The sequence below is a fragment of the Herpailurus yagouaroundi genome, unplaced genomic scaffold, assembly GCF_014898765.1.
Source record: "Herpailurus yagouaroundi ecotype Mexico unplaced genomic scaffold, PumYag 165, whole genome shotgun sequence".
NCBI lineage: Eukaryota > Metazoa > Chordata > Mammalia > Carnivora > Felidae > Herpailurus > Herpailurus yagouaroundi.
Window position 1 is genome coordinate 14,827,308 of NW_024412406.1, and position 13,413 is coordinate 14,840,720.

At 42.6% G+C, this 13,413-nt stretch overlaps 1 protein-coding gene across 4 annotated transcripts in view; it reads right to left on the minus strand.

Moving 5' to 3' along the window:
- Window positions 1-13,413, minus strand: part of SULF1 (sulfatase 1) — a 178,002-nt gene that overhangs the window by 76,544 nt on the left and 88,045 nt on the right. For all 4 annotated transcript variants that reach the window (XM_040487645.1, XM_040487642.1, XM_040487644.1 and 1 more), the window contains 2 exons: window positions 6,240-6,312; window positions 5,727-5,958 (listed from right to left, as the gene is read on the minus strand). In XM_040487645.1, coding sequence (XP_040343579.1) covers window positions 5,727-5,898 — 172 coding nt within the window. In that variant the 5' untranslated portion in view covers window positions 5,899-5,958; window positions 6,240-6,312. The remainder of the gene's footprint in view (window positions 1-5,726; window positions 5,959-6,239; window positions 6,313-13,413) is intronic.

Genomic DNA, 13,413 nt, shown 5'->3' on the forward strand with positions numbered 1-13,413 from the left:
TAGTATTTTTAGATGTTAAGCTTTTGAATTTAAGCTTTTTTTTTTTTAAATTTTTTTTCAACGTTTATTTATTTTTGGGACAGAGAGAGACAGAGCATGAACGGGGGAGGGGCAGAGAGAGAGGGAGACACAGAATCGGAAACAGGCTCCAGGCTCTGAGCCATCAGCCCAGAGCCCGACGCGGGGCTCGAACTCACGGACCGCGAGATCGTGACCTGGCTGAAGTCGGACGCTCAACCGACTGTGCCACCCAGGCGCCCCATTGAATTTAAGCTTTTAAAAAAGTTTAATATTTGACGATAGCTGCTTCAGATGTATTTTTCAAATTTTAAAAGAAAATGTGGATACAATTGGTATTATTGATATTACTACTCCTTCTCCCTCAAACTTCATGTTGATCGTGTCCATGTGTGTTTTTCTCGCTTAAAAAAAGGCCTAAATCTTCCACCCGTTAACGTAGTCCAAAAATCTGAACTGTTTATAGGTATAGACACAACCTAAGCTACTTCTTAAGTTGGGCAAAAAGTAAAACCAGAAGCAAGGGGACCATTGGTTAAGTCATTTCATCTTTCCACAGATTAATTTTCTCCCGGGATAATGATCTTTGTTCTACCCACCCAATTTGGGTGGGATGAACACAAACACAGTAATGAGACTGAGTGTTCTTTGGAAAAAGATACCATGCAAGGTTCTAGCACTTTTATTAATAAATTCCTTATGTGTCTTCCTCCCTTCACAGAGTACCAGTTTATTTTATTTGTCCTTAGACAAAGTTGAGGGAGTGGCCCCCGTTCCCACCGAATAAAAGCTTTCCTTCTGAGCTTGATTTCATAAACTCTGATTACAACCCTCCTCAGACTTTGTCTTTCCAAACAAAGAGGTAGAATAGTTTTATTCTCTCCCCTAAAGAAAAGCATTCTATTATAATTTTTGTAATTGTTTTTCTAATAAGTCTGTTGTATCTTTCTGGAGGTACAGTAGCCAAAAGTGCCTGCAGTATTACAGGTGCAAATAATTTTGCTATTCTATTTAAGCATTTGGCAAGCATAGCTACATGTAAGTGAAAAAACAAAATCAAACCCAACTGTATCAAAACCACAATGAGATACCACCTCATACCCATTAGGATGAGTATTACTAAAAAACAAAAATCAAAAAACAAAACCCAAAAAACCAAGACCACAAATGTTGTCAAGAACGTGGAGAAATTGGAGCCCTTGTACGCTGTTGGTAGGAATGTAAAATGGTGACATTGTTATGGAAAACACTATGGAAGGTTTTTTTAAAAATTCAAAATAAAATTATCAAAAGCTCCAGCAACTCCATTTCAGGGTATTTATCCCAAAGAATTGGAAGTAGGGTCTTAAAGAGGTATGTATACACCTATGTTCATAGAAGCATTATTTACAAAAGTCAAAAAGTAGAAGCAACCCAAATTTCTATCAACAGATGAATAGGTACACAAATGTGGCATATACATACAATGGAATATTATTTGACCTTCAAAGGGAAGGAAATTCTGATATATGGATGTGCCTCGAGGAAGGATATTAGACTAGGTGAAACAAATCGGTCCCAAAAAGACAAATATTCTTCCTTTATCATAAGTGGTATAATTCCACTTACATAAAGTACGTAGAATAGCCCAGTTTGTAGAGACAGTAGAATGGCGATTGCCAGGGACTGGAGGTAAGGAGAGTTATTGTTTAATGGGTACAAAGTTTTAATTTTGTCAGATGAAGACTTCTGGAGAATGGTTGCATAACCATGTGAATGTACTTAACATGACTGACCTGCACACTTAAAAATGGTTAAGATAGTAAAAATTAACAAATAAAAACAACAACTAAAGTCTAGAACAGTTAGGCTCCAGAAGGATTATTAGAACATTACAAAAGCCTGGGCAAAAGTCTCCATTAGGTAGTGTCCACCACCAAGGGCACAACTGTTTGGCAGAGAAAGGAGGTCTTTCTTTCCTTCTTTCCTTCCTTCCTTCCTTCCTTCCTTCCTTCCTTCCTTCTTCTCTCTCTCTCTCTTTCTTTCAATGTTTTATTTATTTTTGAAAGAGAGAGAGCATGAGCAGGGGACTGGCAAAGAGAGATGGAAACAGAGGAACTGAAGAAGGCCCTGAGCTGACAGCAGACAGCCCAACGTGGATCTGGAACTCACGGACCGCGAGTTCATGACCCAAGCAGAAGTCAGACATTCACCTGTCACCCAGGTACCCCTCTTTTTTTTTTAAGTGTTTATTCATTTTTGAGAGAGAGAGAGAGAGAGAGAGAGAGAGAGAGAGTAGGGGAGGGGCAGAGAGAGGGAGACACAGAATCTGAAGCAGGCTGTAGGAATTGAGCTGTCAGCACAGAGCCCAATGCGGGGCTCAGACTCACAAACCACGAGATCGTGACCTGACCCGAAGTCAGATGCTCAGCCAACTGAGCCACCCAAAAGGAGGTCTTTTTTAGTCTTTACCCCACGGGTCACTGTGGTTCATTATCATGTTCTGCCAGTGACGTAATAAGACCCATCTTATGCTTCTGTTACGTCTCTTTCAGAGCCTAGAACAGTACTATGCATTTATAGGTTGCTTTTAGAAAGGGGTTGAAACATTTGTTGAAGGACTGATGGGAGGCATCACGGTTAGATGCGTAGCTGTGGAGACCTGGACCTAACACAGGTCCCAGTTTCACCATTTACCAGTTCGTCACAGCCCAAATGACTACTGTCAGCCTCATTTTACTTACGCGTTAATTGAAGAGAGTAACTACTTCATAGAGTTATTGTGAAAATTGAATGAATGAATGCTTGGCATCACACCTGGCTGAAAATTAAGGAAGGAGGTAGAGAAAAATATACAGGAAACAACTGGGTTGATTAAGCCTGGTCTATGAGTTGTATCCATTATACCCACATGCTTCCAATAGAAGCCAGTACTTGGTAATTGCTCAATAAATATTTGCTCAATGAATTAAGAAACTATAGGGTGAAACTAAAGGGTGAAATTTTGAACTCTGTTAAAAATAAATGTGTCAAATAATTCCTTAATTTATTTTATTTCATGTTTTCAATCTTTATTTGTTTTTGAGAGAGAGAGACAGAGTGTGAGCAGGGGAGGAGCAGAGAGAGAGAGGGAGACACAGAATCCGAAGCAGGCTTCAGGATCTGAGCTGTCAGCACAGAGTCTGATGTGGGGCTCAAACTCATGAACCGTGAGATCATGACCTGAGCTGAAGTCAGAAGCTCAACCTACTAAGCCACCGAGGCACCCCTTCTTTAATTTATTTTCAAGACAAGGAAGGGCACCTGGGTGGCTCAGTCAGTTAAGCATCCAATTCTTGATTTCAGCTCAGGTCTTGATTTCAGGGTTGTGAGTTCAAGTTCTGCACTGAGCTCTGTGCCCAGCATGCAGCCTATTTAAAAGTATATATATAAAGACGAGGACTATATGCTGAAGAGGTAGATTATGACAGATACCCATATTAGCTTTTTCAGGCCCTTGTAGGTTAATTTTGAATTTATTTAGCACCCACTATATTCCCAGCATGGTCCCAGTATCTGAAATACAACATAAACAAAGCACTACCTTCCTTTCTTGTTGTTCTCAGGCCAGTGGAAGAAACAGGTATGGAAGCACATGATGGATTAGGGGCCATGCTGGACGCATGTCCAAGGCTGTACAAAGGAAAGTTCCATCTACCCTGATGGAAGGGAGAATGGTTTTGGTGAAGAAAGATCCCCGAGGGCAAGGCATCTGAAACTGGGTCATGAAGAGTAGGTAGGGCTTCCTCGGGGGGAGAGAGGGGGAAAGACAGAGGAGACAAGATGTGCAAAGGCATGAAATATAAGTGAGGGAGATGAAACCACCAGAAGCGTTAGGGGGAAGTGCGAGTTATTTCCATGAAGCACAGAGCAAAAGGGAATAGCCCAACAGAAACAGAAGATGGCTAGATGGCCCAGAGCTCATTGGCCTTCAGAGGAGAGTTGCTTAATGCTCATGCCAAAGGGACACGATGGAGAATTTGAAGCAGAAAAGACTTGATTGGATACTTGTATGATAACTCGAGCCATGGAGTAAAGGATAGGCAAGAGGCATCAAGACTCTGGGGGATAAGTGGGTCAGGTGACCAGTTAGGGAAGAACTAGGAGACAAGAGAATGGTCTGGAGATTGTGGCTGTAGTGAAAGGAAGAGATACAAGAGATGATAAGGAAGGTGAATTCAAATGTGTTCACCTCAATTTACTTGCTCTATAGATTGGTGAAAACTTAAACCACCAGCCACAAACATGCTAAAGTCATATCTCCAAGACTTCATTTGGGCGTGTTGCCTGAAAACCGATACTCTTGTTTAAAAAGTGAAGGGAGAGACAGCAGACGCTGCAAATCAAAAATCATGACCCGCTGCTGGTTTTTAGCGTATGTGCTTCCAGCTAAAGCCAAGGGATTAACTCTGTTGGGATTCCACGATTCGGTTCAAACTGGAAATAAAAGTCCCATTCCATGGAGACCAAGTTCCAGCATGGAGGGTTTTGTCCTCAGGAACCCTAGCCAGAGGAGCCCTGTAAGGAAGCCCCGCGTGCTCTGCAAGCCCGAAGCCTAAAAGATACCGGTGACGGTCCGGTTGGGTGTGATGGGTAAGCCCAGCTGAGCGATTCCTGAGAGCGAGGAATTTGGTTCCAGGAATGAAAATGAGTGCCGGTGACAACTTCTGAGGACAAGCTTTTGATCTCTTCTAGGGTACCCTGGAAGGTCAGACCTTGGAGGCCTGACCTTGGCCCTAGACTTACAGACAAGACCATAGGGCTGGGCCATTACAGAAAGTGAGAGGGTAAGACACTGAATCAGATGGTGAAGGTAAGCTGGAACCACCAGAATTTGGCAGGCTTTCCAAGTGCTCTAGAATTAACCCAGGTTAGCTAATTCTTCAGAAAAGCATCATCTCTAAGGTGGCAGTAATGAATTATCACCAGAAGATATATACAACACCATTACTTCCAACTATCTAACAATTATCACAGGCTGTGATAAATCATTCCCTTTAATAATAATACTGTTGAAAGAGAGTAGTAATATCTGTGCTCATATACATTGTGTAGAATTACAGTCATAACTGGGGTGCCTGAGTGGCTCAGTCTTTCAAGCACCTGACTTCAGCTCAGACCACAATCTTGGAGTCCGTGGGTTTGAGCCCCACATCAGGCTCTGTGGTGATAGCTCCGAACCTGGAGCCTGCTTCAGATTCTGTGTCTCCCTCTCTCTCTGCCCCTCCCCAGCTCGTGCTCTGTCTCTGTCTCTCTCTCTCTCTGTCTCTCAAAAATCAACAAACATCAAAAAACTTAAAAAAGAAAAAGAATTACAGCCATAAACTCATACTCTTGGAAACAATTCTGCCCAAATACTTAACGAACTTCTTGACCAAGAGCTTCTGAAGGTGCACAATCGAATCCTTGACTTCTAGAGTAGCTGTGCTTGCTCCTTTTCCTCCACCCCATTACTTGAGGACCCTCCCCAGACTGTACCAAAAACTAAGGACCAGAAAAGTGATGCTGAAACAAAACCCAAACGCCTTACAGTCAACACAAGTTCGTTCTATAGACTTAGGTTGCTGGTTCAGACACTCTAGTTAAAGCGCCAACCCCCCCGGTGTTCACTCCGTGTTTACTGAGCATGTGAAAGGTCAGCAAATGAGCTGAGCAAAGGAGACTAACAAGTGAAAAATCCAGCGTCTCACCCAGCTCCACATCTTGGTCATCGGTGAGCACAAGAATAATGTTGGGTCGGATGTTTTTTCGTTCCTGCTGTATCCGTCCTCTGAACCTCTGGGATCTGACAGTCGAACAGAGGGTCCCCAGCAGTTCTGTGCCCAGGACCGCCAAAATCAGGGCACAGCAAGAATACTTCATTGTGTTTGGTCCAACGTCGCAAAACTGACAAAACGTCTCAGCCTCCTGGTTTCTGCAGGTCTGGGCAGTCAGGGAAAAAGGGAGAGGGAGAGATGAAAATGAAATCCAAACCCCAAACACAGTTGCAGAGAAAGGGCTACAACTAAGTGGGAACTGGCACATGAGTCAGAAGCGGCAAACCCTCACAGGCTTTGGATAGTTTTTTAAGCACTTGATTATTTTGCAAATTCACTTTTGTCCTTTATTCTCATTCCAACTTTTTCCTATTTCAAAAGTCACTGCCAAAGTATAATTTCCCACACAGAGCTCAAATGTAAAAGCCTTTTGACGAGAGCTAATACCTTGAAGTAGGTATCCTGGTTGAAGAATCAATTCCTATGCTCAGAGGTATCCAGACCATCTGCAGATGGGGTCCTAGAGGGCGAGAAAAAATACAAAGGAAACGTCAGTCAAGGATTCTGATACAGATTTTGGTCTGAAGCAGTTTCTTAAGGTAGCATATTATCTATGTTTATAAATATAAATGTCAATAATCTGTACTCCAAAAGGGAGAAACAGAAGAAAACAATATTCAGAACTGCTAACAAATGACTCAAAAAGTATCTTCATTTCATAATCGGCCCCATGAAACAATGACATAGGTATGTCCCTGCTCACACTCTGATAGTACTTTAAACGTCCCCGGGAAACTCACGGTGGACCAGAAAGAGCCACCAGTGCCTGTGAAACCCCAGCGCGTCTGGAGAGCGCTTGCTTCTGGGGAGCGGTTGGCATGAAGGGGTGTGGTGGGGGAGCGTCGACTCACCTGCGTAGATACTGAGTACTTATCAAGCAGAATAAAATGCAAAGCTGTCATTTGTCATCTGCATTATGTCACTCAGTACCCAGGAGAGTTCTTTCTGCTGACAAAGACTTCTTAGTAAGTGACTGGGAGGGCAACCTTTCCCAGCCCCCGAGAAGCTCCTAACTGTCCTCCATCAATCACCAGGGGAAGGGGTGCTTCTTCCGGGCCAGGCTTGTCCCTCCGTCCAGCCCGTGTCCTTGGCACGTCAGCGCCTAAGGGGACAGAGCCCTCCTTGACTGTCAGCACCAGCCTCACTATTATCAAGACCTGTAACAGTGTTGCGAGCACGGAGGCTTTGCCGCGGCAGACCTAAACCTGCAAAGCTAAATGATTGATTGGCCCTGGAGCTGGAGGTTAGAGGCTGCCCTTCCACATTAAAAATAAATAAATACATAAAATCTGGAGGGGGTGCTGCACAAGCTTTGCAAATCTGCCCAAGAGGAGATTTCAGAAAGAGTTGGAAGAAAGCCCCTTTCACTTTAGAGCACCAACCTGCTGAAAGCGGTTCTCTTGGACTTCTGATAGCAAAGGGCTCATTAAAATAATAATAAAAAAAACCCCACAACTCTTTCTTTCGGATGTCACGAGGAAATGTCTGTATGGGAATTGAGGCTGCCCTAAAATTAATTAGATAGCAGCCCGCTTCATCAGCCACTCTGTCCCCACACACCTGAGGGTCTGTATTTTGAATCGCAACAAAGAACTGGCATCAGATAAATAAGCATAACAAATTAAGTGTGAGAGTTGCATAGCAGAAGGAAAGGGACCCCATCACTCATTTCCATGCCTTAAATTCTGGAGGGTGACATGGGGCAGTGGGAGAAGAAAGAAGAAAGACTGTGGACTGTTTACCCCCCACCACACACATTATTTTGTTTTACAAAAACACACACACCCCTATTATTTTAAACTTTATGAGCTGTTTTGTAAACAGTTCTAATGCTTTTCACTCTGCAGCCTGTAATTACTCTGAGAGAGAGAGAGAGAGAGAGAGAGAGAGAGAGAGAGAGAGGAAGAGAGACACTATAAGAAACAGATTTTATAAGGTTTGGTGGTGTTTCTCTTTCTTTCTTTCTTTCTTTCTTTCTTTCTTTCTTTCTTTCTTTCTTTCTTAATAACTCAGGGTTATTTCAGTGATTGCTGAACACTGAGAGCCTGCAATTTTTCTGCACTGACTGGTTTCTGTGCATTTGTTTCAAATCATGAGAAAAGTGATACAAGCATGAAAGGCAGGCGAAGGAAAGAAAGAAGTCAAACAATGGCTGTCTCCAGCAGAGTAGCAGAGGCTAAACAGTTACATACAGAAATTTCTTCCAGGGTTGGTCTTTTAAGTAGCAAGAGTTTGCTCACCTCTCCAAGCCTGCAAGGATGTGTGTGAAGAGAGAGTGAGCAAGGGTTTTTTGCATCCGTTCTAGTGTGAACCAGCCTCTGCTGACAGTAGTGACCCGGAAATTACACTCAGACTCACAGCGTCGGGCAAACAGTGGCGCTTGGAGTTTAAAGAATCGGCCACACATGAAACTGAAAATTCTGCACAATTAAGATGCTGATAACATTCCCTGGAACCCAATCAACATTACTGGTTATTCTTTTCTTTATCTTATTTACTTTGCCTCTTCCTTTAGGAAAAAGAAAATTAGCCTTAATGGTCCCTTGAATAAACTGCATTCAACTACACCAAAAAGCATTTCCTAATAAAGGAAAGGGACAGCCAAGTAGATGCATGTTTTTTCGCCTACAAAGTGACCTTCCTTAGAGTGTTAAAGGTGCAGAAGGAGCCTACATTTTTTTTCTGCTGCCGTTTATTATTGATTCAGGAGGTGCACATGTAAACGCAGAGAAACGGAGTGGTACAGAACACGGGACTTTCAGGCAGGTCTGACCCGCAGCACATCATCTTTACACCATCTCCCTTCACAAAAACACAAAGCACAGCACTCTGAAAAGCCTGCAAACAGACAACTCCTTATTCAAAAATGACCTTTTAAAACCTGTCATCTTCTCACTGCCTGGTTTCCATCTCCATAAGGAAAAGAAGTGAAGAAGAAGAAGAAGAAGGACGGGGAGGGGGAGGAAGGGGAGGAGGATGAGGGGGGAGGAGGAGGAGGAGGAGAAGAAGAAGGAGGAGGAGGAGGGGGACAGAGGGGGAGGAAGGGGAGGAGGGTGGGGGGGAGGAGGAGGAGGAGGAGAAGAAGGAGGAGGAGGAGGGGGACGGGGAGGGGGAGGAAGGGGAGGAGGACGAGGGGGGGAGGAGGAGGGGAAGAAGAAGAGGAAGAAGGAGGAGGAGGAGGAGGAGAAGAAGAAGGAAAAGAAGAAGAAAACCCTGAGAGACAAATGCAGAGCTTGACAAAAGAGACAAGGATGCAATGTTTGAATTGGATACTTTGTAGCAGATGACAAGTGTCCTTAGAGACTAACAGTTTGTCCTGAGAAATAGCAGAAAGTGGGAGAAATGGAAAGTGAGCTCAAGGAATGGTGTTGTATTCATGAATCAGGACTAGAATACAAGTTGCCTTTTCTTCAAGTCCTAAACTGAAAACACCAATGGTAGCTATGGACAGTGGATGTAGAAACTTTTTAGAACTTGAAGTCAAACTATAAATGTGACAATAAAAGTTTCAAGTCACAGGGGAGCCTGGGTGGCTCAGTCGGTTAAGTGTCTGACTTCAGCTTAGGTCATGATCCCACGGTCCATGGGTTCAAGCCCCGCGTCGGGCTCTGTGCTGACAGTTGGGAGCCTGGAGCCTGCTTCCGATTCTGTGTCTCCCTCTCTCTCTGCCCCTCCCCTGCTCACACTCTGTCTCTCTCTGTCTCTCAAAAATAAACGTTAAAAATAAAAGTTTCAAGTCACATATAAGGGGGGAAAAGGAAGCTGACCAGGGAGACTTCAAACCAACTGGATGGAAGTCTAGCTCACTTGTTCACTGAGCAACACCCACCCTAAATCAAGACCCTCGTTGCCTCAGCAGGTAGACCTGTCCTCACCAAGCTCCCCTGTCTGGGCGGTTGGTGCTGAGGGATGGCAACACACTGAAAGGCTCTGCTTTGTCTGTTGCAGTGGTTCTCAAGGTGTAACCAGGACTTTTGGGCGTCCCTGAGATCCTTTCTGGGTAGATTCCATGAGGTCAGCACGATATATATATATATTTTTTATGAAATTTATTGTCAAACTGGTTTCCATACAACACCCAGTGCTCATCCCAACAGGTACCCTCCTCAATGCCCATCACCCACTTTGCCCTCTCTCTCACCTCCCATCAACCCTCAGTTTATTCTCAGTGTTTAAGAGTCTCCCATGGTTTGCCTCCTTCCCTCTCTGTAACTCTTTTATTTTTTCCCCCTTACCCTCCCCCGTGGTCTTCTGTTGAGTTTTTCAGGATCCACACATGAGTGAAAACTATGGTATCTGTCTTTCTCTGTATGACTTATTTCACTTAGCATCACACTCTCCAGTTCCACCCACGTTGCTACAAATGGCCAGATTTCATTCTCATTGCCAAGTAGTATTCCATTGTGTATATAAACCACATCTTCTTTATCCATTCATCAGTTGATGGACATTTAGGTTCTTTCCATAATTTGGCTATTGTTGAAAGTGCTGCTATAAACATTGGGGTACAAGTACCCCTATGCATCAGCACTCCTGTATCCCTTGGGTAAATTCCTAGCAGTGCTATTGCTGGGTCATAGGGTAGATCTATTTTAAATATTTTTGAGGACCTCCACACTGTCTTCCAGAGCAGCTGCACCAGTTTGCATTCCGAACAGTGCAAGAGGGTCCCCGTTTCTCCACATCCTGTCCAGCATCTATAGTCTCCTGATTTGTTCATTTTAGCCAATCTGACCGGCATGATATGGTATGTCACTGTGGTTTTGATTTGCATTTCCCTGAGGAGGAGTGACATTGAGCATCTTTTCATGTGTCTGTTGGCCATCCAGATGTCTTCTTTCAAAAAGTGTCTATTCATGTCTTCTGCCAATTTCTTCAGTGGATTATTTGTTTTTTGAGTGTGGAGTTTGGTGAATTCTTTATAGATTTTGGATACTAGCCCTTTATCTGCTATGTCATTTGCAAACATCTTTTCCTATTCCGTCTATTGCCTTTTAGTTTTGTTGATTGTTTCCTTTGCAGTGCAGAAGCTTTTTATCTTGATGAGATCCTTTTTGGGGAGATTCCATGAGGTCAGCACTATTTTTTTTTTTTTTTTTTTTTGCCAGAGAGAAAGAGCTTGTGCGCACGTGTGAGTGGGGGAGAAAGAGACAGAATCCCAAGTAGGCTCTATGCTCAGCGTACAGCCTGACACAGGACTTGAGCCAATGACCCTGGGATCGTGACCTGAGCCAAAAGCAAGAGTTGGACACTCAACTGTCTGAGCCACCCACGCACCCCAAGGTCAACACTATTTTGATAAGAATACTGACACATTTCCTTTTTTCACTTTGTTGACATTTGCACTGATCGGGTGTAAGAGCACCGATGGGTAAGACTGCTTATGTCCGAATAAAGGGAACATCACATGCAGTTAAAACAAAAAAGCCAGTCTCATTCAAGATGAAACAGTAAAATGATGAACTGTACTCAATCCTGACCCTCAAATGCACACCTTTTTCCCATTAATTTTGTTTTATGAGACAGGAGCTACATGCAAAGCCCTTTGTTGTCTATGGAGACTGACGGTAGTGGAGGAACAGCACTTGTGTGGCAGAGTTGCAAACTAGACACTGCCTTTTGCTCACGGAACTCTATTTTTACTTGAAAGAATTATTTGGACTTGGATATTTGGCAGGCATTTCTTACAGAATGAATGAAATGAGCCTGTCATTTCAAGGAAAGCAGCTGAGAGTATTTGTCCTTACTTGTTGCCAATGATTGAAATGTAGCTTCCAAGCAAAAATCAGAATTTTGGAAAACTTGTATCTGCCACCATGAACTGGGCAGTTTCCCAATGTGTAAGACCTTTTGATGACATTGATGTTGATACTAACAAACATTATTTTTTTTGATACTGAAAAATGAAATGTGCCAACATTTAGCACGTTGGCATAATTCAGCGAACCAGTATTTCCCAAATGACCAAATATAATGCTACAGAATCATACATGAGCAAAAAATTTCAAAGTGGAAGATGACCATTGGATTTTAATGTAACAGAGTGTGAAAGTGCATTGATAGGGTTTCAGATTACTTACGACAGCTAATCTTTAAGAAATCACCACCTGTCAAGTTTTGGCATAGTATCAAAGGAGATCTACAAGTGTCTGAAAAAGTTATTAAAATACTTCTCCTTTTCCAACTACTTATCCATGTGAAGCTGAATTTTATTACTATATTTGAACCAAAACAATATATTTCAACAGATTAAATGCAGAAGTAGATATAAGAATCTAGCTTTCTGCTATTCAGATAAATGTGTGTAAAAATGTAAAACAGTGTCACTTTAGTCACCAATATGTTTTTGGTTTGGAAAATATAGTTGTTTTTCACAAGATATATCTTTTAACATATAATAGGTTTATTACTGTTATTCTCAAAAGAGTTTTAAAATATTTAAAAAGTTTCTCAGTTTTAATTTCTAATTATCAATTGGTAATTAAAACATGAACAAAAAAGGGGCACCTGGGTGGTTCAGTATGTTAAGCGTCCAGCTCGGCTCAGGTCATGATTTCACGGTTTGTGGGTTTGAGCCCTGCATCAGGCTCTGTGCTGACAGCTCAGAGCCTGGGGCCTGCTTCACATTCTGTGTCTCCCTCTCTCTCTGCCCCTCCCCCGCTCATATTCTGTCTCCTTCTGTCTAGCAAAAATGAATAAAAATGCAAAAAAAAAAAAAAAAATTAAAACATGCACAAAAGCTCTTGAGGGTCTTCAGTCAATTTTTAATAATATAAAGGGATCCTGAGCCCAAAAGGTTTGAGAATTGCTGGCCTATCGTATACCTGGCTCCACCGTGAAGCCCAGACTTTCACCTCTAACGCTGTAGATCTGGCCCTATTCACAAACTTATTCACTTTTTTGTCCCTTAAAGCCCTGAAACTATCCTAAGTTCTAAATGCCTAGTATACATACAGGTTGTTGCTGAGTGATGACACCCTGTGTTTTGTTTGTTTTTTAATCTCAGGTAACACAGAGTCTTACAAATGAATGCCCACACATCTAAAGTATGTGAAAGACCAGATCGAACAACCCACTCAGCACAGAGATAAACCTCTCAGGGATGGGGTAAAGGAATTATTTCTAGTACAAAGCAATGCCACCCCAGTTAGGAAAGAGAAAAAAAGGGATACCATAACCAATCAAAACAGCAGGAGAGACTAAACCAGCATTATGCAATTATTCAAAGCTGAATTTAGCCAGAATATACTTAGTTTAATCCTAAGAGTGAAGCAAAATAAGGTTATACCAGCAAGAAGCTGGTATCCGCATCCCACCCCCTCCGCCCACAACCACTCTACATACATTTCTAAGGATGGGCTTAAATGGCCTTTTCCCTTAATTTTGGCTCTCGAGTTTCCCCTACATTACTTCTTTTCTTTAGGAGAAGCCTTCAGGACATGTTATCTTCTTTATAATCTACGTGAAACCATGAAGGAGCTAATTTTTTCTTTTAAAAACCCCATAGATGGCAAACTTCATCTACTGTTAATTCCCAGGAAGCATATTTCCCGAACTAATT